The following is a 27187-nucleotide window of genomic DNA, read 5'->3' as shown; positions in this document are numbered from 1 at the left end:
ACCATCTGTCCCTCGAGGCCCAGGAATACACTGCCCTCCCGTGCTGGTGCAGCAGTGGTGGTGATGGTACGGCGCCGGGCACTGCTGCTTCCGGCCTGCTGAGTGGGCTGGGGTGCCACTGGTGGGGGTGTGGAGCTGGCCGGTCCCTGAGCCCCTGCTCCCAGGACAGGTTGTACAGGTGGCAAGGCCATGGTTGTGGCAGGAGCTGGTGTAGGCGGAATGGTGTCCCTTGTAGGGGAGTTCTCTGGGGAGAACTGCAAGGGGGGTGTGCTGGCCATTTGTGGGGAGTGCAGTGCATCGAAGTCTATGACCAGGTCTCCCTCCATACCTAGCCCTAGGGTGTTTCCGTCCTCCTCCTCCTCCTGGCCAGCCTGGCTGGTGCTCGGCCCTGCGACTGCAGTGTCAGACGGTGCTGCTCCCTCTGATGTCAATGTTGTTCCGCCTGATGGGGCCCCTAGGTACAAAGAAGCATTTGTAAACTGAGTGCCGATGTATTACAGTCAGTACAATTACAGCATTCCACATGTCCTTGCATCTCCTTACACTGTGTCACACTGTTTCCTGTCTTGTGATTCTGCACTGCCATATTTAGCTAACTTCTGCTGACTACATGTACCATGATGCTTGTCTCTTGTATGTTGGTGACAGTACTGTGCTGGGGTTTGCCTATGCATTGTGTCTAATGGGGAGGTGTCTGGTAGGGTGTGTCATGATGCGCATGCTTCTTACCTGTAGCTGTAGCTCTCGCAGAGCTGTCCAGGGTCCCGATTCCACTGACACTCTCCCTCTCAATGGTGCTGGAGACCAGTTCCTCCAGCTCGGTGAGGGGTGGCGCCGGGTTCCTGCCTCCTCCAGTGCCTCCAGCCTGCCTCTGTATCTCAGCCATCTTCCTTTTTGTGAGGCTGCGGATGTCATAGAATCTCTTTTTGAGTTCTTCTACGGACCTGGGGGTGACACCTGCAGCATTCACCTTCTGGGCGATTTCGGCCCAGATCCTCCTCTTGGTGCTGTCTGGCACATTGAGGGACAGCTTGCCAAACAGCTGGCGGTGCACCCTCACCACCTCCTCGACCAGCACCTGAAGTTCGGTGGTGGTGAACTTCGGCTTCCTCTTCTGGGAGGACTTCTGGCTTTCAGACTGCTCTGCCATGTTCTTCAGTTCAGTTGGCAACCTCCTATTCCCACTGCTGCTAACTGTGAGTGTTGAGCTCAGGCTGGCTCTCCAGAAACTTCTTAATTAGCTGCACCTGCCAGGGTTGCCACTCCCTGTTTGGGTGGGGGAGGGGGAGCCACCTCATTGGCTGAATCGGCTTTTGCCGAATCGGCTTTTACCGAATCGGTATTATCCGAATCGGTAAAATCCGATTCGGTATTATCCGATTCGGTAAAAGCCGATTCGGTTCCTTCAATGCATTCCTATGGGCTTTTTCGCCATGGGTGTGTTTTCATGGCTACGAATCTATGATTGCCGAATCGGATTTTACCGATTCGGCTTTTACCGAGTCGGTGTTCCCCGATTCGGGACTATCCGATTCGCTGGTAGCCGAATTGGTAATTTCCGAATCGTTGTTAGCCGATTCGGTACTTTCCGATTCGGGCCGTGCCGAATCGGAACGTACCGATTCTCATTACCGATGCCGACCGATTCGGTATTCATTCGCTTTTTTTTCCCTACATCTCGTTTTCCGATTTCAGAATACCGATTCGGCCCGCCTCGGTATTTTGAATTCGGAAAATCGCGTTTACCTACATCGGGCCCTTAATGACCAGTGGAGATTCAGAAGATTATTATCTTGAGGATTTATTAATGAAAAATCTGCCACCTTATCAGGAAGAAACAAATAGAATGAACCCTAGTGCTCCGTTCTTAAAACCACCTTTGATTCCACAAATTGTACATGAGACCAGCATTGAAAAAGTATTACAAGAGAAGGAAAGGAAAGCAATAAATAAACAGCGTAATGTAATAATTCAGAAAATCACTCTATTAAATATGAGTCCTGAACCCCTTACGATAACAGTAATTATAGGTCCTGTTGTTCCCTTATATGGAGATAAGCAGCCTAATCCTAAAACTTCCGTTCTGACCACACCTGTAGTACAAACCAGGAAAGAGAACATAATGGTTGATGACCAAGCAAGTGAGTGCGAGTCAGTGATTTCCCTGATGGATTTGCCAATAAGAGAACAAGTGGGTGTCTCGATCAGGAAAATGACTCCTGGATGCTCAAGAGAGGTACAGATTGAAACATCTACCAGAACTAGAAATGCCAGTGTAGTAACCCCAGAAGAAATAGAGAGATGGTCCTGAGATGTAGAAAAACCAAAATCCCAGCCAAAGGTATTAGACATTTTTAAATTAAGAGTAAAACTGGAAGACATGATAGCTGGAAATGTAGGATTGGACAGACTAAATACTTTCAGTGAAGAAGAGTTGTTATTCATATGAAAAAGTATCTCCCCAAATGCCAAAATATTTCATGAGAAGTTAATGAATTTGGCCTCTGACATGGGAATTGACATAGGTAAATCTAAAGTATTGCAGAAACCATAAAGAGCTGAATTTTCTGACAAAGATTTAGAAAACATGAATGTATCAGGACAAAAATTGCACATAAAAGAATTGTTATCATTGTTACAAAAATGGGGAGACTTAGACAGATGGAAAGCTAGATGGACCAAGAAAAAGGATGAAGCTCAGGCAAATCGAACTACATCTTAATATTTAATGAAAGAAACTGAAAAAGTTGAAAGGTTGTGTCCAATGGGAGGAGTGCCAGAAGGAGGGTATGTGCATGTCCCATGGTCCCGGCAGGATATTTTCTCATTTACGAATGATTTTCCAAAACTCAGAGAAAAACCTGTAGAATGGTACAGGTAAGTCGAGAGATTTGTGAAGGTTTCAAAAGTACTGCTAAAGGATTTAGATGGCTTATTTGACATAGTTGTTCCTGCAGATTTGCAGACTGAATGCAAAATTACAGTAGATTGGCCTAATGATGAGTACCCTAGAGATCCAAAGACAGGAGCTCCGTCAGATGATGTCATGAAAAAATACCATCAGGTAATAACTTATTTGAAAGGAAAGGTACCCCCAAAGGAGACTGATTGGACAAAAATAGACAAAACAACCCAAAATAAAGAGGAATCAGTGCATGCATATTATGAAAGCCTTTTACAAGTATTTAAACAGTACAGTGGGTTGGAAACAATTGATAACAAGGTCATGACACATTTTATTTATCGTTTTGTGTCAGGTTTAAAACCAGAGATTTTGCAAATGATTAAAGACCATAAAATATGTTGGCAGGCAAAGCCTGTTGACGAGATCCTTAAGTATGCAAATTATTGTGGGGAAGTAATTGATAATAAGGGGAAGAATTTGGAAGAAAAGGTAATGTGGGCACAAGTAAAGTCAGCAGAACAGAATGAATGAAATGAAATGAATGAAATGAGCATTTGTAAAGCGCGTTGGCTACCCAGGGGCGTCCCAGCGCTGTAGGGAGCTTGAGCTGAATCAGAGAGGTGGGAAGGGAGAAGCAGAGTGAGGTTTTAAACCGAAGTTTTACTGAATAGCCAGGTTTTGAGATTTTTCCGGAAGGTGGGAAGGTTGGGTTCGGATCTGATGTGGAGAGGGAGGGAGTTCCAAATTTTGGCTAGGTTGTAGGAGAGCGATCGGCCACCACATCTGGCCTTCCTGATGCGTGGTACTGAGGCGAGATGGGAGGTCGCGGATCTGAGGGAACGGGTGGGCTGATAGGCTTTCACAAGGGTGGAATTGATGGAGGGGCCTGTTCCCCAGAAAGAGCGATGTGCAATGCACATGCTCTTAAATTCGATTCTGGCTCTCACAGGGAGCCAGTGAAGGTCTCTCAGTCTGGCTCTTACTGAGGTTCGGCAAGGAATATTCAGGAGGATTCTTGCTGCACAGTTTTGGATAACCTGGACTCTGTTAAGTGTGAGTTGGGGTGCTCCGAGGTATAGGGCATTTCCACAATCGAGGCGGGAGAGGATCAATCCTTGAACCATAATTTGTCTCGAGTGGAATGGAAGGAGAGGGAGAATCTTTCGAAGCAGTCTCATCAACCCGAAGCAGGTAGCAGCTAGCTTGGTAGCCTGCTGGTTGAAGGAAAGGGTGTGGTCAAGCCAGATGCCCAGGCTCTTGATTTGCTCCTTGGGTTGCGGGGGATTACCTAAACAGAGAGGCCAGATGGGGTCAATGGTTTTTGCGATGTTGTTTCCAAGGAGCATTATCTCTGTTTTATCCCTGTTTAGTTTGAGACAAGAGCCGGACATCCAGGTAGCAACTGCTTCCAGGCATTAGTGTAGGCTATGATCAGAATCAGCAAGCACTCCAGCTGAGTCAGCAGGCAAATAATCACGGAAGAGGGGAAGGACAAGGTGAAGGTAATGGGGGTAAGCCTAGAAACAAAATGAGCAAAGAAGATGCAAAGAAAAAGTTTCCATGTCATGGGTGCAGAAAATTGGGGCACTGGAAAAACGAGTGTAAATTAATACAGAATAAGAATGTCCAAACTCAAAACTTGAATCCACTGACGCAGAATTAAGTATCACAAAGGCAACCACAGCAGGTAATACAAAACCAGTTACCCTATGCCAGATTTTGTGAGTCAAGCGAAATGCAGTGTGGATACTGGAAATTGGGAGGGAAAGGGTAAGAATAATACGGGGACACTACAGTTTCTTTCGCAAGACACGTTTTTTGAGGAGGATAGTTTCTGATGGTGCCTGAGAGGGGGGAAGAGGAATGCGTACTTGGCGCATCCTTACCGGTAGATCAGTCAGGTCCTTATGTGGAAGGCAAGGTTGAGGAACATTACATCACCTTCTTGTTGGACACTGGTGCTACCCCTTCTACTGTGAGAACAAGAGACATCCCAAACCTACCCCTATCTGGAGAAGCGATCCAAGTAGTAGGCATTTCTAAAAAAACAAATTTGGACCCCTGTTACAAAACCAATGGAAGTGTGTATAGGCAATTTTAATGAAATGCATAAGTTCGTGGTATGTGACTCTAGTCCTGTAAACTTGTTAGGGAGAGATTTACTCTGCAAAATGAATTGCACAATTTACTGCACCACAAGTGGAGTTGAAATTCAAACTCCAGATGAAGACGGAATTTATAAAATCATGCTAGCCATACAAGAAACTGAAATTAAAAAGATGACTCTAAAAGATTTACCAGAATAATTGCAAAATACTGTAAATCCTGGTATGTGGGAATTTACCAGAAAAGAAGTAGGATTAATGACACATGTCGATCCGATAAAAGTGACAGTGAAGGAAGGTGCAGTTTACCCAAATACTCAACATTACAAAATGAGCCCAGATATAAAAGCAGGTGTTGCAGCAGAAATAGAGTTTTTAGTTGAGCAAGGCATTTTAAAGGAAATAATGAGCAGTCCATGTAATTCACCTATAATTGGTATAAAGAAACCAAGCGGAAATATAGAGTCATGCAAGACCTGCGGAAAATTTATAAAATTGTGGTCCCATGTTGTCCAGTGGTTCCGAATCCAGCAGTAATTTTGTATCAGATACGTTGGAGTGCAGGATGGTTCACTGTAATTGATCTATGCCTTGCCTTTTTCTCAATTCCATAGCATTCAAACAGTACATTTTTATTCTTATTTAAATTCGACGAGCATGTTTACGTTTGTATTCGAGTTCCTCAAGGGTACACAGAAAGTCCATCAATTTTTTTATCAAATTTTGAAAAAATGTCTTGAGTCTTTGGTGCTGCCGGGACAGTCTGTTCTGGTGCAGTATAAAGATGACCTATTGGTGGCATCAAAAACTCGAAATGACTATGTTGTTGATACAATTGCGTTATTAAATCATCTGGCTGAAGGAGGACATAAAGTGTCACCTGAAAAGTTGCAATTTTGTACCACATCAGTGAAATATCTTGGACACCAGATAGAGAGAGGGGTCAGAAGAGTGACTTCCGAAAGATTCAAAATAATTAGAAACATGAAATTACCCCAGACACAAAAGGAAATCAGAATGTTTCTCGGAGTTGTAAGTTACTGTAGGCAGTGGATTGTGGGATTTGCAGTGTTAGCTAAGCCATTGATTCAAATGACAAAGAAACGGGCAAAAGATCAGGTAGAATGGGATGATGAAAGCATGACTGCTTTCTTGAAATTGCGCAATTGCTTGTGTGAAGCCCCAGCATTAGGAATGTCAGATTACTCCAAAGAATTTACACTGTTCTGTGATGCACAAGATAATTGTGCTCTTTCAGTCCTAACCCAGACCCATGGTTTGATGCGACATCCTGTGGCAAATTTTTCTGCCATTTTGGACCGAGTAGCATCAGCATTGCCAGGATGTGTGAAAGCAGTAGCTGCAACCTGCATGAGTCTAGAACAGAGTGAGTCCATTGTGATGGGACATCCTGTAACCGTATCTGTCACACATGCAGTTGTGATTTTATTGACACAAACTCGAACACAGTACCTAACTCCTAGTCGGCTAAGTATGAGCGAGTCATTCTTGGTGCAGAAAATGTGACAATAACCAGATGTACTGACTGAAATTTAGCAACCTTGTTGCCGAATTCACATTTTGAAGAAGTAAAAGAAGAAGTCGAACATGTCGACCTTACAGAGTACAGTACTAAACCACGCCCAGACATACAGGAAAACCCACTTAAAGATTCAGAATATGAAATATTTGTAGATAGTTCATGCATGAGACATGAGGAAGGAGGATTGAGTGCTGCTTACGCTGTATGCACATTGGCATGGTATAGTCGAAGCATCCTATTTACCAGATGTCAAGTCTGCACAAGTAGCTGAAATGATTGCTTTAATAAAAGCTTGCAAATTTGGGAATATTGGAAAGTAACCATTTACACTGATAGTCAGTATGGTTACAGGGGTGTGCATGACTTTGGCCAGCTCTGGATGCAAGGGGAGTTCATGACTTCTTCAGGAACCCCTATTAAAAATTGACAATTTGTTAAAGAATTAATTGAAGCAATTCAATTACCAAAAGAATTGGCTGTGGCCAAGTGTGCTGCTCACCAATCTGGAAACGACAAAGTGACAGCTGGTAATCATTATGATGACCTAGTGGCCCAATATTCTGCCAAATACAAAATGGCGGTAAACAAGAAAATTGAGGCATGTGGAATCAGCTGCCAACTTATGCTGCTAGAGAGGGTGAGAACATGCGAAGAAGTGAGAGAATAACAAATTGAAGAAGAACAAAAAGAAAAGGAAGAATGGGAGAAAATAGGTTGTCAGAGAAGGGCTGAAGATGGTATCATTGTTTACTTGGATGGGAGACCTGTGTTACCAGACTGTATGCTTGTTCCTATGGCTAGGATGTACCACGGAGATGCACACATAGGCAGAGATGCAATGATAAGATTGTTTAGACAGGGGTGAGGCAAGATGGCCGCTGACCGACTGTAGGGAGAGGACGTGTTCTCTCCTCTCTCCCTGAAGCTGATTACTGAGTGAAAGGTGATGCGGCTTTTTTTGAACTGCAGACGGCATTTTTTTTTGTGCTTCCAGTACCGATCGTATGAGAGAAACAGGGATATGGTACAGAGCTCGAAGGATATCTCCGTGATCTTACCCATAACGGAGTACAGATTGTTTGCGAAGGCGCTAACCTCCCTGACAGTGGGTTCGGCGCTGGCGTGGACATTGGCTTACACGCGTCAGCTGATGGTGAAAGTTTCTGGCTGGCGGCAGCAGCGTCATCAGCGGTTTCAGCGGTCGGCAGACGCCGCATCCAGTCTTGGGCGTTCAATGGCTCCGAAGATCGCGAAGACCCTGAGGGAGGAGAAAGCTGCCTGGAGCGAGTCGGATGCTCCGGCAGCCAACCTACGCACGAAGAAGCTGTTCCGGACGCAGGAGGAGCGGGAGGAGCCACGCACTGCCGATCAAGGAAAGAACACCGGGAGAAGCAAGGAAGCTGGTAATGCAGCGGGGGAAAAAAGCAAGAAAAAGGAAAAAAGCAAGGCAGCCTCCAAAGGAAAATCGCTAGAACAGACAAACATGAGGCAACCCTTAGTGTCAGAGGCATTGCTGCCTGTTGCCGCTGCCATCCCTCGTGGGATATTAGTTGTTGAGGTATCCCCTGCAGACCCCAATGCGAGTTTATTAAGTGATGGCGCTCCCGCAGTTCGGCATTTGGCTCAAGATATGTCTACAACAATGGATCGACAGATGGGAAGTTCCGAAATAAATTTGCAGGTAACTGTTGGTGAAAATGAGCATGTGGTTGCTGAGCCGCTGGAAGGGGTAATGTTGCTGGAGCAGGAGTACGCAGAGTGTGCGGAACAAGGGAAAGACAGTAGAGTGTCTGCTGCTCAGGTGAAACAAACAAAAGATACAACTGACTTTGAAGAAGGGTTGGACCAACAGGAACGTGAAAAGGAGAAGGAAGTGGCAGTTGATATTGACAGTGTTAGCCAGCAGGCTGAGGAAACCACTTTGAGCACAGGCCCTGATAAGATTTTGGAGTTAGCAGAGGCATTATCAGAGGCATTAGGAGAGGAACACAGAACTGATAATATGTACGAAGTAACCACTCCAAATTTGGTAGTTACTGCAGGAGAGGATAATACTGGATTTAATATGAATAGCTTGGCTGCGATGGGGGTTAATATGGCTACTACTATCAATGATGGCTTAATAGTTCTACCAGGCTCTCCAGCTGATGAGTGTTTTTTCTCTGTAAACGAGGGAGAGGGCGAGGACGAGGGTGAGGATGTGAGTGCGGGAGGAGAAGGGGGGGTGAGTCAGAGGAGTCTTCTAATGTCGAGGAGGTGGAGAGCGACCAAACAATGTCAGGTTTGGTAACAGAAACAGTAGCCACATCAGGGTCTGGAGAGGCTTCAGAACAAGAGTTGTCTGCAAGGCGTAAATCTAAAGTCTTGACCAAAAAACGAAGGAAATCAAAAGGCATTTTGAGCCCTGTAATTACCAACGTTGCAAAGAGACTTGATTGGGATTACTCAGCCACGTCGCAGATGTACCATGAGGCTGTTGGGGGTTTAGACAAAAACGTGGGCACTCTAGGGATACTTGAGCAAAGGCCTGGGCAAAGTCAAAGCGAAAATCAGAGTCAGAGTCAATCACAGGGGCAAGCTTCACCAATGGGGTTTGAAATGATGTTTTCAATGCTGAAGCAAATTCAAACTGAGGCAAGAGTAGAAAGTCGCAGAGCCAGGCAGGAAAGTAAAAAGATACAAAGTTCTCTCCGAAAAGTAAATAAAGTATATGCAGAGTTGGCAGGGAGAGTAACGGAGGTAGAAGAAAGAACTGGGGTCCTGGAAGATGAAATGAGGGGCTGGAAGGAATTCAGACAGGAGCAAGAGAAGACTAACACTGATATGCTATGGAAATTGGAGGATTTCGAGAACAGGCAGCGTAGAAACAACATTAGGCTTTTGGGCATTGCGGAAGGAAAAGAAGGACAGGATGTTAGAGCCTTTGTTATAGAGCTCTTCAAGGGTGCATTTCCTGATACAAAAGGCTGGGAGTGGGAGTCAGAGATCCAGCGTGCACACAGATTTCCATTTACACAGAGGAAGGGGGATGTCTCAAATAAGCCTAGAGCGATTCTTATATATGTGGGCAACTATCTGTTGAGAGAGGAGATAATGGCGAAGGCTAAACCACAGGCTAAATGTAGATATAAGGATGTCGAATTCTTCGCTAGGCCGGACTTCTGCCATACAACGGTAGAACGGAGGTGGAGACTGCGAGAACTGATATCTCCATTTCAAAAAATTGGATGCGAGGCATATCTAATGTTCCCCAGTAGATTGAAAGTGGTAAGGGATGGTCAGTTTAAATTTTTTTATTCCGAAATTAAAGCAGCTGAGTTTCTGACATGGTTAAAAGAAAGGAACCCACAGAGTCAATCACAGTCTCATGCACAGGCTGATAGAGAACGAGCAGTAGCTCTGGTTGCCAAAGGAAAATAAAAGATAGAATATGTATACGTATAGGGTTGTATAAAAAATAGAGGGTTGTATAAAAAATAGAGAAGAAGCACAAAGAATAGAGAAATGTACCTATATGGAATTGTATATACATGTATGTTGTAAGATGCTTTCACCTTGTTTGTATAATTTGGTAAAAGGGAAGGGGGAGGGGGAGACACGGTGGTCCCGTTCAGTCACAGCTGTCACATATAGGTCCCACGGACCTATTTGCCTGTAGGGGGGGTGGGACAGTCAGGGTGGGGGTTCAGGGGGTTCAGGGGGAAAAGGGGGGGGAGGAACAACAAAAAAGTTGGTATCACCGTAGAGGAAAAGTCACTTGGAACACATGGAATAATAAAGCACAGAAATTATATGAGTTGTATATGGTTGTTAGCCCAATATGTATTAGGAACCAGCTCAGCATTTGTAAAATTAAGGGTAAATTACCTAAAAAACCAGGATGAACACTCGAATAATGACGTGGAATGTTTGCGGACTAAATGATAAACTAAAAAGGCAAAAGGTGGCTGTCTTGATCAAAAGTCTAAGACTAGATTTTTTAATACTTCAAGAGACACATATACAGGCGTCCGAAATTCAACTGCTTGACCAGTTAGGTCTTACTGTCATAGCATACTCCAGACAGGGGGCTAGGAATAGGGGGGTAGCTGTAATGGCAAGACAAAGAGACATTACTACTAGGAAAAAATGGGAAGACGCCTGGGGAAGGTGGGCTCTAATAGAATGTTTGATAGGAGAACGATGGGTAACCCTTGGCTCTATTTACGGGTCTACAGGAGACGATTTGGAAATCTTTGAAGAGATCGATATTGAGTTGGCGACCTGGGCCCCATATGCAGTAATAGGAGGGGATTTCAATATCAACGGAGCAGGGGGATTGGGCCTGGGGTTAGGACCTCCAGTTAAATATAAAGGAAGGAAGAAAAGAATGTTTCAAGCTGTTTGCTCCTTAGCTAGGAATAATGGGCTATTGGATGTGTGGGATACTCTTAAACCAGGACAAGACGGGTACACGTACTACTCAGCACCACACAAAGTAAGTGCGAGATTAGACTATTTTGGGTGCACATAATATTTGGAAGATGTATATTAAGAAATTTGGACTGGGGAAATTTAATAGATACACGAGGATAAAAGACAATACGTTTTTTCCTGAAGATATATTTTCTGATTTAGTGTACGCAGAATGGTACCGAAAAAGGGATATTAAAAGTGGGGGATTTGATGGCCCCACAGGGGATGAAACAATTTGCAAATTTACAGGCGAAATATGATCTGCCAACAAGACACTTCTTCAAATATTTGCAAGTAAGAAGTTTCCTGCAAAATAAGAGGGGGGGATTGAGAGGATTTGAGAAAAATGGTATACTAGAGGCAATACATAATGGAGCAGACTGCACAATCAAAAGGTTTTACGCAGAGCTAATTGAATCTAAAACAGATGATATGGTTAAGTGGGGGGAAAGTTGGTCGGCGAAGTTGGACATAGAGCAGGAGTGTTTTAATATCTCAGTAGAACTAGGAAAGAATATCTTGTGCTCTGCGTCTCTGCAGGCTCAGCATTATAAAACCATCTATCGGTTATACTATACTCCAGCGAAACTTGCACAATGGGGGGCGACTACTGGTATAAACTGCCCTAGATGCAGAAGTCTAGAGGCAGATGTTATTCATATTTTTGCAACATGCCCATGTTTATTGACAATAGTGAAAGAGATAGAAACATTTATTCAAAGGGCATTGAAATTATCTATTAATTTAACACCTGCAATTATTTTATTGGGGGTATACTCGGGCAATGAATATGAAGAGGGTAACTACTTCATTTTTGTCGACATGGCAGTCTTTAGATTATGTATTGCCTCAGCCTGGTTAGAACAATCTGCACCAGCATTCCAGCAATGGTTAGCCAAGCTTCTAAGTATATATAATCTAGAGAAAGCAATATATTCAAGAAGAGGAAAGAATGCAAGGAAATTAGGATTGAAAATATGGGAGCCAATAATGAAATGGAAGGAAGAAGTGTAAAGTGTATATAAAGTGTATATAGTATGTAAATAATGCATAAAAGGGCATAAGGATCAGCGGGGTATAAGGGAGGGGCAACGGTATCAATAAGAAATAAAGTGATGTATTTCTTGTCTTTGTGTTAAGTATGGTTTGTGTAAATATTAAGGTAGGAGGGAGGAGCTTTAGGTGTAATATAAGTTATAATGTGTCATATGATGTGTATAGTTTAAGATTATGTATTTGTTTTTTACACTTCCATGGTGGAAGCATTATTTACTTTAGTAAATTGTTCCTCACCCCCTCTCGGTTCCAGAGGGGGAAAACTCTGTAAAAACCTGTTAATAAAAAGATTTAAAAAAAAAAAAAAGATTGTTTAGACAGGATTGGTTTAATGTGAAGTTCAGGAATGTAGCAGAGAGTCTTTGCCAGAGATGTTTAACTTGTCAACAAATGAACCCTGGTATGAAAACTGTAGTTTGCCCCGGGAAAATTGGAAAAGCAGAAGGCCCATTCATAAGACTCCAACTTGATTTCATTCAGTTACCTGCTTCTCGAGGATTGAAATATATCCTCGTCATTGTCATTTTATTTCCAAATGGGTAGAAGCATACCCAACCAGGAGGAATGACAGCCAAGCTCCTGCTGAGAGAGCTCATATATCGATTCGGATTTCCAGTAACGATTGAGTCAGACCGAGGGTCTCATTTTAATAATTAAATAATTTGTCACATTTGAGAAGCATTCACTGTGCATACCCCTCAGAGGCCTCGGGAGTGGTAGAAAAACTGAATGGCACTATAAAGGCAAGATTGGGAAAAATATATGACTCTACTCGATTGGAGTGGCCTGATGCTTTAACTCTTGTCCTGATGGGACTCCTAAGCATACCAGACAAGAAAACAGGCTTGAGTCCCCATGAAATACTCATGGGAAGGGCAATGAGGCAAGCATGGTTGCCAGGTCAAAAGCTGTTAAATATATCTGATGACTTGGTATTGGAGTACCGCAAAGAGTTGGCTGACCAAGTGAGTCCTATCTCTCACCAGGTCAGGGAAGACGCCGTAGCCAGACAATCAACTCCAGCACCTGACTTAAATCCAAGAGATTGGGTAGAGATAAAGGAGCACACCCGAAAAACGTGCCTAGCACCACGGTGGGGAAAACCACATCAAGTAATATTGGTTACCACCACAGCTGTAAAGTGCAAGGGAATTCCCAACTGGATTCATGCCAGTCATACCAAAGAGTGACTGAACCTAACAAAGCAGAGGCTGAAGGTTGCGCAGCTGAAGGGTCTCAAGTGGTTGATCCTGAAGTAGCTGATGAAGAACAACCGAGCACCAGTCAGGATGAATGGATTCTAGTAGTCAACATACCAAAAGTGACAATAAGGACAAGAAGTCAAACATATATAGATAGTCAGAGTGATAGTGAGGATGAGATAGGAATAGACAAACACACTCAGATTATAGAAATCAAACACAATATTAAATCTGAGGAGGACCCGATAAGGAAAGAGCAATACACTCAGAAAGAAGAAAACAGCAAAAGCACACCTGAGTCTGAGGAGGGACGGACAGGTATTGGAGCAAAAGCTCAGGCAGAAGACAATCGAGAAATTTCAAGACCTGAGCAGGACCAGACAGGTATAGAAAAAAGTTTTCAGGAAGAAGAAAGCGAACAAAGCAAAAGTCAAAGCCAAATCCAGCAAACTCCTGAACAAGGTCAGATTAGTATAGAAGAACTCATCCAGGCAGAAACGACAGAGGTAATAAGCCTTGGACAAGGTCAGATAGGGAGGAAAACAGAAGACGATAATAAATGAATTGTGCCACAACTGAACGAAAACAAAAGGACATCCGAAAAAAATCAGAGCACAGTGCCAGCTAAGAGAGTTAGAAAAGGTGATGCTTGGCCTCGGTTTGTCAAAAGACTAAAATATCGCCTTAAGACAATAAATGAAGAACCAGACCAAGTAGATGAAATAACAAGCCAGTCTGGACCATCCACAGAGAAACCCAGAAGGAAAGGTCCATGCTTGAAAAGACTGAACAATAAATTCAAAGGCCCCGAATGGACCTATTTGATACTTGAAGACTTACAAATCTGTAAATCAGTGATGAAAAAGATGAAGAACTAATCGCTGATCAAATTATCGAAGAAGTGAGACCAACTTGAAAAGCTTCACAGTTTGTATTCTGTATGAAAGTTTCAAAGAGGGGATAAGGGGGCGTGGTCTGGCCATGAAGGAAGATGGCTGCCTGAACGTGAGGCTCCACTGCGAGACGGACACTTGACAGAGGCGGCGCACTTTACACCTCAGCTAGGATCACCCCTGTGACAGCTATGCATTCCTACAGCAGCACTTTTACTTGTGGCTGAATTTCAGAGTCGAACAACCCTTTTTAGGGTTAATTCTGACTGGAATACTTTCTGCTCCGGCAAGCACGTCCTGGGCCTCACACCTTGTCGAAGCCTCGGCTCTTACGTAACCGGAGAGCCTCTCTGGCTGCATTCCTAAGAGGGTTTTATTACCGCCCATAGCGGAAACAGGCTCTCTTCCTTCAGAGCTTCAATATTTCTCAGCCAGTAAGAAGTATCTTTGCCTTCTGCTTCTGTGATTAATAGCCTGCGACAAAATGACATTTTTCAAGGATATCTCTGACTGGAACAATAATTCTTTCAACAAATACTTCTGAAGTGTCGATCTCAGCTGTTCTATTGAAACCTCACACACAACCTTTTGCGCTTCAATTAATGTGTCACAAACAACCAAGTTCTTCACTGTATTTTTTATTTTTTATATATTCTCCAACCTTCGTCTGCCAACACCTACAGAGAGTAAAATTCAAGAATGGAGTTCACAGGTCAACTAACACTTTTTCCTCCCCTGTGGCATATTCATTTCCAACATGCTTTCAGATAGACTGCTACTCTTCATTTAAAAGCGCCCTTTCATGTTGGTAATGTGCAATATCTTCACTGATACCACCTCACTGTCTAGTTAAAATATATTTCCGCCTATGAAGTATTATTTATGTGGAATTTCCATGGCATACTACGCGCTTTTCGCTCAATGATCTAAACACACTGTCAGTTTTACATTGCATGTTATGAAGGTTCATTTCCAACATGCTTTCAGATAGACTGTTACTCTTCATTTCAAAGCGCCCTTTCATGTTGGTAATGTGCAATATCTTCACTGATACCACCTCACTGTCTAGTTAAAATATATTTCCGCCTATGAAGTATTATTTATGAGGAATTTCCATGGCATACTACGCGCTTTTCGCTCAATGATCTAAACACACTGTCAGTTTTACATTGCATGTTATGAAGGTTTAATGATCTCATACACAATGCAGTAAAAGACTGAGCTCTTTTTTCTTACAATTTGTATCTCACTAGTTTCTTATGCTGATGTTAGTTTTTAGTGACAAACGCTATTTTTTTTATGTCATAGGATGACATATATGCTCATTTGTAACTGACTATTTTTGTAATTATTATCGGTAAGAGACTAGAATACTTATTTACGAGAGCCTGCAGGATTAAGTGTGATAAGTTTACTCTTTCACTCTCATATTAACCCCTAAGTGCTCTAATTTTTCACATCTGATTGTTAATCACTTCATTTGTGTCTGTGTTTTTTCAACACTCTGCAGACACATTTTACAGATGTCTAATCACAAAAATTGCAACAAAAATTCTAAATTGTCTCCTGTAGACACACATAAGCAATTGCGCACTATGCCTACTAAAGGTTTACCCCCATCACCACCTACTTCATCTATGGTCAACTCAACCGCTGAATCAGCAGCAACTATGAACTGTATTTTGCAAGTAATTTCAACTATCAGCTGCCATGTGACAGAAATGGATAATAAAATTTCTTCCCTCACAACAGAAACCAAATCCATTAGAGTGGATATTGCGCTATTTCATCAAAAAACTGATGGGCTCGATCGACGAAAAACTGTAGTGGAAAACAGGCTTGACTCAGTACAAAACAGGGACCAGGATCTTCTACTTCTTCGCAGTAAGCTTGTTGACTTGGAAGATCACAATAGAAGAGACAATGTTCGCTTCTTTGGATTTCCGGAGAAAATTGAAGGCCAAAATGCTCGGTTCTTTCTATGTAAAATTCTTCTCAAATTACTTGGTACTACTTTTGACCCACCATTGGAAATCCAACGTGCTCATCATATTTGTCGTCCACGAACAAACCTGGATTCTCGACTAAGGCCTCTAATTGTTTGTTTTCTGAGACATGAGCAAGTCAGACAGATACTAATATCAGCTGGCACACAAAGATCTTACATCTATGATGGTCATCAAATACATATGGCAGCTGACTTCTCGAGAGAAACCAACAAAAGAAGGAAACTATTCTTAGCTATGCAACCACAACTGCGGAAGTTGGATATCAAGTATGGTCTGTTTGACCCAGCTCGCTTCCGCCTTACTAAAAATGGTGAATCACAAGACTTCTACAACCCTGAAGACTTACAGCATTTTCTAGACAGTTTATCAGTTCAGGACATGGATGTTCAACATATTTCTCACAAGCTGTCTGGTCAAAGTTCTACACAACCTCAACAGTTGACAGATAATAGGCGTCGCAACCTTGGGGATGTGCGTCCTTGAGACACAGAGCAATCTTTTCGTACACACGAGGATCAAAGGTCCTCCTTGCAGTCTGTAGTTACTTTCACACAAGATCAATGTAGAGATAAGTCCAGATATCCCTTAAAATCTGCTTCAAATGGCGAATGAGTTGAGTCGCTATTTATTGTCCTCATAGTCACGGTCTTAGTTAATATCGTTTTATCAACTTACCTGACTCTCTAAGTTCAGGTAATGCTTACTCCTTGTGTTTACTTACATCTTGCTCTTCAGTCAGAAAGATGAATGAGTTCTACTTAGATTTATTATAGATGATTATAATATATTACTGAGTGTTTTTCCTTATGGATATACTTACTATGTATTTTAATATGTATCTTATTTCAGCCCCTTTATCAAACAAATTTTATTCAGCACAAGTGGCGAAGGAATTCTGACCGTAAAGGTTGAAGACACCAAGTGGTAATGTATGATGACTATATGTGAAGGCAGAGGTGGGCAAACAGGGAACAGGGTACATATTGAGTACAGGGTAGATTGCTGTAACTACTAGCAGATACCTAGTGAGTGTGTGTGACCGACCACCCCCCCAGGGTGCAGGCACTCTTCAGTTTATTTTTTGCCCACGTTGGGCGATGATGTTTGGTCCCCAGCTTTTTACAGATGGAGACCTTAAGGTTAGAGAGTTTAGTAAAGTTCAGGCACTTATGACACCAATTTACATATACCGCGCACTGACTGTACTGGGTTTGACATATGTAATGGACACGCACTGCCATGGGGACTCCTAGCACATACAAGATATGCACCTGGAATGTGAGGGGTATGGGATCAGTACACAAGCGACATAGAATTTTAGCACAGCTGAATCGGCGACAGGTGAATATAGCATACCTTCAAGAGACCCACCTTAAGGGTGCAGAGAGCGCCAAACTACATAAGAAATGGAAGGGGCAATTGTTTGCTACTACTTACTCCGCGTTTTTGAGTGGAGCAGCTGTATGGCACAAAAACTCCGTTCCCTTCAGGATGTTAGAGCAAAGGGTAGACAAGGAGGGTAGATATGTATTATGCGTGGGATATTGGATGGTTCCCCCATAGTGCTCGGCAGTGTATACGCGCCAAACACTGACCAGATGACGTTCCTTGCCACAATTAGCAGGGTTCTGTCTGAATGGTCGGAGTATGACTGGTAATAGGAGGGGACTATTGTAGTGTAGTTCCTATTTTCCCTATAGGCCCTGCGCATTGGAATAACATAAACAGCAGTATAGGCGTAGAAGTGCGGTCTTCCCCGTCTCTACTGACTATGCTAAACTTAATTGGGTTTGTTACCAACTAGCTCAGAGGTCACTGGAAACTTTCTTGACTGAATAGGAAGTGATCAGCTTCCCTGGCACAGCCAAGAAGGGATTCAGTTTTCCAACAACCGCATAAACATGACAACTTTGCTCCTTAGAATAAGAGTCAATCTCTAGAGTTGTGTGAAACAATAGACAGTTATTTTACTCAGTCAGTTGTGCAGATTACTTTCACCAAGATGCAGAGAATAGAGAGACGGGCGTTTTCAATAAAAAGGTATTATTTATTGAACAGTCTTTCTTCTCATGTAAGAGAAATGAATTGCCACAATTGCAATACTAGTTAATATATAAAGTGGGTACAGTAAAATGAGTATTGCAAAATAATACTGTAAAAGCATTGATATGGTTTCTTAGCCATATAATGGTTAAAATGAATAAAATATATACATTCATATATACATTAGGCTAACGTACTCAACTGGTGTTTCTAACTACGCCTACCCCAGTGTACCTGACCTAAGCCTAGCACGTGGAAGGGAGTAAGTAGTTTTAAGTTAAGTTGGTTTTGCCAAGGTTTGCTTCAAGAATTCTCTCTAAGGGTTTAGTCAACACCATACCTCTGGAATAGAATGTTGGAGGTCTTGTATCTCCTCTCAGGACTCGATATCCCAGTCACTCGCAAGAGTAGGCTGGAAACGCCGGAGCTGGATTTTCTCGGCAGGAGAAAAGACAGCGTCTCTCTCAGCGCGTCAAAGAGGAGGAGGGGCAGCGTCCGTGGGCTGCTTGCATCTGCTGGGCTCTGCAAGGGACAGCTGTTCTGCTCACCACAGCATCGTTCGGGCTTGCTTAAGGCAACGCTGGGAATATTTATACCTGAAAGGTGCCTTGTTTGACGTAAGTTTTTGGACATAAGACGTCAAAAAAGATGTCTCTAGGAAGTGATCATCCTTTCAGTGCTCATTAGAGTTCTATTACTAATCAAAACATAGCAAGCGGGGCTTTCCCAGGTTGCTGAGTTTTATCTTGTTGAAGAACTCGGAGTGTAATCTAGAAATCTAAGATAGTGGCTTCTGCTGTGTCACCTACTGTAATGAGCTGCAGAGGCGAGTTTCAGAAATATGTTTGAATAGGGCTGAAATATGGCTCTGATCGTTTATGCCATTATAGGGGTATGAATGGATTATAGCCGAATAGGGGCATAAGGTCACAGTATTGATCCGGGTCCTAGATTAGAATGCGACACCCACTCCACGATTTTATGTCCATCAAATTACTAAAAACTAAAGCAATAAGATGCGTGTGTAACATTACCCACCCCAAAATACATATTTGCATTTGAAGTGCTGTATTTGAAATACATGGAAATATAGGTACTGCACGTCTTTAAGCATAGGAATCATTCAAAAATTATAGCATATGTAATCAGTTGAACGATTTTTCGAAAAATTACACATGAAATATCTCTTTATACAGAAAAAAAAGGTCAAGCTAATTTCATCACATATAAATGCATTTGTTGTAAAATGTGCTAGAGGCTGATGTAAAGTTATTCTGTCTCTAGATTTACCTAATAATAGAAGTTCTGTTCTTTATGAATAGTTCTACTTTAAGCAAAGAATTTGTGCCAGAAAAAGGGTAAATATTTTGAAAAATAGTTCAATTCAAAAAAACTCTTGGTGAACGGGGGAATAGAGTTCCAACGCTTTTCAGTAGTTTTTGTTGATCAAAACTGAAGGCCGAATTCAGAGTTCATGGGAACGCTGTGTGTCGGAATGTTTTTCAAAAATCATTGTTTCTGTTCATGGGAGAACATCATATCAGACAAGCTCTCAAAAAATTGGTCTACAAAATCAGGTGACAGGTCGACCAAGTTCGATAATGCAGTTACTTGGCAGGTGTGAGAATGATTGCAATCATCGGTGTCTGGATCAGCAATGCTCACAGAAGGTCGTACCTGGGTGATGTTGCTTTTGTTTCTCGCTCCACTGTCACCACCTAGTCGTAGCACAGGAGTCTCAACGAATGCCGTCATCAGGATTGGTAGCCACTGGGGACAACACAATGCGTGAGCCGATACAGGACTTAGCAAAGTATCGATATCCATTGGTACAGCTGATGGAAGTGCAAGACAGGTGTCTAACACGCATTCTTCTCCGCATAGCATACATCGAAGCACAGGTAAGATGCAGGTCTGCCATATAGGTCTGAATGAAAGAAACCAGGCAATGTTCAGATCTCTCAGCCTGGCCAATCCAAGGACTCTAGTTATTCGGTCCCGGTAGCGTAATGCTAGGATCGTTTCTTCCATCCCTGCCGGAGTCATGTCTGCGATTTGGCTTGCCATATCGGAGCAGGAGGGTCAAAAATAAAATACCTGCTACAAGTCCCAAAATTAGGGGGATGCCGCCAAAGACTGAATGGACAAAATTTGGAATTAAGCCCAAGATTGCTTTGAATGGTGTTAACAGTCCCGAAAAAATGGTCTTAAATAAGCCTGGGATACCTACGGCATTTCACATGTTTAGAATTTGGCTAAGCATTTCTGTGAAATGCATGGGGCAATTTATTGATAAAAGGTCATGTATCTCCGAAGCCGTCCTTGCAACTTGGAGATCATACGTCTCTTTTGATGACGTGATGGGCACTGTTGTCTGCAAAAGCACAGACTTTATTCTGCTTAAAGTATCAATTCGTATAGAAGAGACATTCAAACGGGCCATATGGGAGTCTCTGAGTCTCCAGGGCCGTTTGGAAACAATGCTTGCATACAGCATTTGACCATGGATGTTACGCTTACGAGATAGGCTTTTCCTGGCAAAAGGCCACAACAGCTGTGATCCGTTATTAGAATGTAACTCCCGTAACGAGAGCGGTTTAAAGAAAGGCTCTATCTGCGTTGCAGGTGTGACCTGTTGGTGGCATGAAAGGTTGTTTGAAGTTCCTTCACAGGCTCCGTGTAAATTAATACCCTGGCACAAAAGTATACCGCTTAGTGAATGTTTGCAATTTTCACCACTAAGAAATACATTTTTGTTGCTGTCACTGTTGCATGTGTGTGTATATGGTAGTTTCCATGCTGATTTAATGTATCCTTTACCCAAACGTTCATACTGGCCAGTCGGTATGTATTCAAGGCAATTTTTAAATCGGAAAGTTGTTATCGGAATTGTGATAATCCCGTGTATTATCCATTCAATTACAGGACTTTCTGACATTGTCAATGGTAATCTCTCAAGTTTTTCGATGCTCAGGATTGTATAGTCTGCTCCTTTCTGTGCCAAGCTGCTTTGTTTATCAGTAAGGTTAAAGATGGAAAACAACGACGTTGTGTTGATTAAACGCCAAGGCACATAGCCTGAACGAAGATTTTGCAGCGTCCAGCCTAACTGTACAATAGAACGTAATTGCGACTGGCCATGCTGTAACATTAGCAAGTCTTTGTCTATTATATCTATGGCAGATGATACAATGCTGTCCAGTGAATATATTCTGGAGGACAGAGTCATTAACCCATTGTCCACTACAGAAAGTGATTTTTCCAAATTAATACGATCAATTTCTCGTATTTTCTCTGCTGTTTCAATTTGCATAATTTTCCATGCCTCGTTGTAAGCCGCATATATACTGGTCGCTATGAAACGTTTTTGATGCTGTTTGCGTGGTCCCATAATGATATCCCGCAAGTCAGCACCATCTTTAAGTAAAAACAAGTATTGCTTAATTTCTGCCAGTGTGGATGATGCTAGCCATTCAAGGCAGAGTTTCCCTACACTGTATGTTGTTACTATCCCTGGATGTTGTCTCTGGGAGTATCTAGGGTCTGGTCTGGTCATTTTTATCCACTGTGTTTTATTCAGGAATCTATCTTGACAGTTATTCGTGTCAGTAGGCCAGATTAACCACTTTTTCCAATCAGGAGGTGTTCTGTTTAGATGTAAAATTTGTGATACGTCTATTTCAATCTCTGTTGTTGCATTATCAGGTATTGGCTTTGGAATAGACGGTTTGTTAAGGTCTTTGATCTTAGCTAGGCCAAGACAGGATGTTTGGTGAATTGTGTCGTTTAAAAACATCATTTGTTCTGGGATCATGCAGGCTCGAAATAATGCTTCTAGGCCTTGTACCTGCCAATCTTTAGTACCCCAGATGGTTTTTGTTTCAATGTTATTTTTCCAAAAATCAAAACCAAATGTCATCATTTCTTCATAAAATGCTTCTGAATATATCAATTTAGTATTTGTCAACATTGTTTTCAACCCTGTTTTATCTAACAGTTTATAATAAAACGTTTTTGCATCACTGGTGTTAAACCCTGAGAAGTATTGGAATTTCCATAATGTGTGAAGCAGTACATCTCTTCATAATTAGACGAACCTTGTAAATAATCATGTTCTGTGAATCTAGCTGACATTACTAAATCTGACATCATATTATTTATACTTTCAAAATCCCAATCATCAGAAAATGTACTAGGTTTCACAAAGTCACTTAAGGAAACCTTGAACTGGTGAGGATATTTCAAGATTTTAACCGGGCCATATACTTCATAGTCAGTTTTGTCCCATACTACCCCGCCGGGTATTGGAATGGCTGTGACATTCACTGATGACAGTTCTCTTTTCTCGACATGAGATGATCTGTGTGGTTTCAGGACTAAGTTGATGTTCTGACTTGCTGTGTCCATTGAACTGTATTTTCCCTCAATGAATTTTCCCAAACAAAGTACCATGATGAGCCAAAGCAGGAGGAAGAATACGCCTAGCCCAAACCAGAACTCTAACCATGGAGAAACAAGATAAATTTCCTTTAGTTGATGAAAGAGTTCTGTTACTTTTTCTTTAATAGTCTTTGTTTCTGGCGTTACTTCAGGGTTGCTTTGATCTTCAGAAAAGTTGTCGAAATTAATGAAGTAGCCAGAGGCAGTTCTGTCAATTGTTGGAATTGTTTTCTCAATTTGTCTTTCGGTAGCACATTCTGATGCCACGTCATTGTAGACTGGTGTTTCTTGACGAACTGTTTCAATCTGTGTTTCAAGGGGCACAAGTTCCATGGCATTATTGCATAGTCCTTCTCTGTGCACTGCAGGTTTATCAAATGTGATTAGTCTTTCAGTTTGAACCTCTTGAATTGTTGCAAATTTGGGTATTCTGTTGTTTCTCGGGAGTCCACTTGGCCTACTGTTGATTATAGGCCACATGATTGTGGTTTTACCAGGTCGATTGATACAACTCTGTTCTCCTTTTTACCAGCAAGGGGCGGTAGTACTACTGATCTTGTTGCGTTGATTGCTAAGACAGGTACTGCTTTTCTGTAAGAAGGCCCAAATTCCTTCTTCACCGCTATTTTCTCTCTGACTAGATCCCCAATCTTTGGAATCCAGACAGGCCTTGCTGGGGCTGATGTGCCTCTTCAGTGGTAGTTGGCTGTTGCTTTAACTTTATGTTGCTTAAGGATTTTCTTGTTTCATTCAAGTCCTGTAAAACAGCCAAATGATCTTTGATGTCAAAGTCTTTATTCTTATCTTTTACCTCTGATACCTGACTATCTAAGTCCTGAACGTGCATTCTAGTTCCGAACAATAGTTCGTATGGGCTGAAAACTTTTAGAGAATTTCTTGGCAAATTGTTTAGACTAAGCTAGACACTTATTAAATGTTTGACCCACCCATCACCCGAACCTAATACCTTCGCAGTTATAGATTGCTTTATGTCCCGGTTTTTTCTTTCTACCACACTGTTCCCTTCGGGGTGTGACGGACAAGAATACCGCAATCCAATGCCCATGCTGGCCATGGCCTCCTTATAAGCTCGAGAGCTAAAAGCAGGACCCTGGTCAGAATGGAACATGGCAATTGCGTATGTGCCGATAAAGACTCGCAGATCTTTTATAACCACAAACGGTAACTGGGCAACAGACTGGACCAATTCATTACTGCAATCTCTTTTGCAGTCTGGACAGTTCTTCACATATTTATAGTGGTGCAGGCTCATTCCTGGCCACCAGTACTCTGATTGTAATTCAGTCAGAGATTCCTTCATTTGTTTGTGCCTTGCACCTTCACCCATGTGTGCGTCTGCTATTAATAACTTTCTCCGGTTCATGTTTGGAATCACTCTATCCCCCACTCCAGGGATTCGAGCAAAAGGAACGGAGTTTGCATCGATTACGTATGCATAATTGAGTGGATAGTTTACGGGTAGTGCTGCACAGTTGTTTTTTAAGGACGTTTTTACTGCCAGCATGGTTTCCCCGTCTATGTATTTTTCTGAACGCTTTTTTGTGGCTACGGAAGCCGGTTTAGTTGCTTCCGCTGTGGCTGTAATAGCCAATGAATTCCCTGCAACGTGAACGCCATCACGTTGATGACTCAGAGTGTGTATCACGTGAGTCTTTTGTAGTTCTTTCTGTAAAAGAACTACTTGCTTCCAAAGCATTTTATGCTTGATTGTGGCACCTGTGTCATCTTTGTAATCATTTTGAACCCAGCTCTGCAACTCATTATTGTAAGAGTTGACGCAAAAATGCGAATCGCACACGATTAGTGTCGGGAATTCACGTTCCGCATTTTCAAGCGCCATCTTTAAAGATCTGATTTCAGCTCTCTCAGCCGAACAGTTTCTTACTGATTCAGTTTTTGTTATTTTCGGTCTGAATTTACCGCACAGCCAGCGACCTTTAACAATCGCGCAGGCTGCATCATAGGATTTTTTTTCTACATTGTAGTGCTGGACAAATCTGTCTGTATAGATTATACAGGAGTACTGTTGTAGAGGTAGAATTTCGATTGGCAGAGGATATTCTTTTTCATATGGTAAATCATTCAGTTTTTTCATGTTCGGACCATAGTAGTATTTCACTTTTTCAGTTTCAAGGGTGTTTCCCCACTGTATCCATTTCGGATCCAGTGACACTGTAGGTAGGTTTACTGGGCTGAATAGTGCCTCGAAGGCTGATTCTGCTGTAATGACCGTTATACTTCTACCTTGGGCAAAAGCTCTTTCTTTTGCCACTGCCGTTCGAACTGCATTTACAGAATTCTCTGTAGGACTGAATGTTTTTTCTGCTTGTGTGTACAAGTGAGATTTGTAAGCTATTGGTACCGTTTCTCCCTCATTAGAGGTCAGGTACGTGAATCCGGATCTCCCTGGGATGACTCGGATTACAAGGTTGCGTGTATTGTCACGTGTTTCTAATTTTGTTTTTGCTAACATGTCTGTTTGCAGTGATCTCAAAATTCCTGTGTGTTTTTGAGTCCAGTTGATTGGTTTGAAGTCAGGTTTAATTAGTTTGTAGAGAAGTTTAACCCTCTCCGCATAATTTAGAATGTAAGTTCTTCGGAAATTCAGGAAACCTAGAATCGATTGTAAATTCTTCAGCGTTTTAGGTGCCTGGAGTACAGCGCACTTCTCTAAGAAGTTGTCTGCTAGGCTCTTGCCTTCACTTGATAATTCGTATCCTAAAAATAATACTTTCAGATGGGCAATTTGAGACTTTTTAAAGTTGAATTTGTAACCCTCTGCTGCGAACCCAAGTATAATGGTGTTCACCCTGTTCAAGTGAGTATCCAAATCATCGTCTGTTAGATAGATGTCATCGACATAAGATAATGCTTCATCATCATATATTTGTAGTAACTCTGTTACTCTGGCTGAGAATAGTCCTGGGCTGTTCTTGAATCCCTGTGGGAGCCTACAGAAATTTTTCTGTGACCCCATTACTGAGAAAGCGGTCAAGTATCTGCTTCCTGGTGCAATGTTTTGACAAAAGAAACCATTAGATATGTCTAATGTCGTTTTGTATTTTTTCCGAACTATGTTATTCATTAGTGCAGCACTATGCGAATTTTGTACTGCAAATGTTTTGCAACATGAGTTAAGGTGTCTGTAGTCCAAAACTAGACGATATGAATTGTCTGGTTTGGAGACAGGAAACAAAGGATTGTTCATTTGAGAGGTGCATTTTTCAATCACCCCCTGGTATTCAAGTTGATCTAAAATCTCCCTGACCTGTTTTTTAGCTTCTTGCTTAATTGGATACTGCCTTTGTGCAGTCGGTTGACTTTTTAACTGGATTTTGTGAGGAGGAGAGTCCTCATCCCATCCTACATGATTTTTATATAATGCTGGTGCCTGGGCTACTGCCCATTTCCTTGCATATATATATTTAGTATGAATCGGAATGTGATTCGAGAAGGCAGGCATAATCATTTCTTCGCCATGAGGGCACTCCCTGACAAACTCTGGGGGCCAATCTTTTTCAGCTAACAGGATGTCATAGCCTTTTGAGAGGTTATCCCAAAATAGACCCCTAATTTTTCTAGTCTTATCTCCCTCTATACGCAGTGTTATTTCGTTTATCTTATGAGGTTTGCTAACCCTGGTATCTGCAGTTTCCACCTGAATGTATTCATTCGTGTCCACTGTCTCCAGATGACTCATCAGGATCTTGCGAGCTATGCTGATTTCTGCTGCACTGTCTAGCATTGTCTGTGCCCACTCCCCATTTTTCAACTGTGTCCTCAGTATTCTCGGCATGTTCGATTACTCTAATACTGGCTACCTTCTTTCTTGGAAATTGTGATTTTTTACTTTGAGCAGGTTCCTTGTCTTTGGACTTGGTGTGCTCTCCTGGGTCTGACCATCCTCTTCTTTCCGATTTCTGCGAAAAAGATCGAGAGGGACGTGTATCAATACTTTGATATCTATCAGGCTTCTTCAAGTTATCCCTATAACTAAGGTTATATCTTTTCTCAGAGGGCTCCCTCTGGGGAGACTGGTGTTCTCGAGTCGGAGTTCTTTCCCTCCGTCGAGGAGACCTTCCTCTGGACTGGAAAACTTTTTCCTTGGGAGTGGATTGTTTATTTCCATCCCAGTTCTTTTTAGGAGTGTTTAACTTATTTTTAATAAATAATTTTTCAGGATTTTCGAGTAGTTGGGGTTTTACTGGTTTCCCACCTAAGCTATCTCTACCTAATTCTTCATAGCATTTCTCTATGATTCTGGCAAGCTCAATTGGTTGATCTGTTATATCTGTTTCTTTCAATTTCTGGCGGATCGCCACAGATGCTGCTTCTCCTTTTATATTGGCTAGTAATATAGCCGAGACCTGCTTGAAGTCTTTCAGTAATTTCATACCAAGAGTTAAAGCGGGTTCTGGACCGTATTCATTCTGAATCTGTTTTAGCACATCTGGTATTACCGCCATGGATGGAACACCATGTGTTTTTGTGTAAATGGAAGCAAAGACTGTACCC

The 27187-nt window shown here is 42.2% G+C and overlaps 1 protein-coding gene across 1 annotated transcript; it reads right to left on the bottom strand.

The window, feature by feature from the left end:
- Positions 1–17237: 17237 nt before the first annotated feature.
- Positions 17238–26468, bottom strand: LOC147705791 (uncharacterized). Its single transcript, XM_086929560.1, has 2 exons — positions 23833–26468; positions 17238–17301 (listed from the first exon to the last, which is right to left on the bottom strand). Exons 1-2 carry the CDS (start codon positions 26466–26468, stop codon positions 17238–17240), a joined length of 2700 nt encoding a protein of 899 aa, XP_086785686.1.
- Positions 26469–27187: the final 719 nt, after the last annotated feature.

This window comes from Lissotriton vulgaris, chromosome 7 (assembly GCF_964263255.1).
Source record: "Lissotriton vulgaris chromosome 7, aLisVul1.2, whole genome shotgun sequence".
NCBI classification, from domain to species: domain Eukaryota; kingdom Metazoa; phylum Chordata; class Amphibia; order Caudata; family Salamandridae; genus Lissotriton; species Lissotriton vulgaris.
This window is presented reverse-complemented; position numbering and strand designations above follow the sequence as displayed.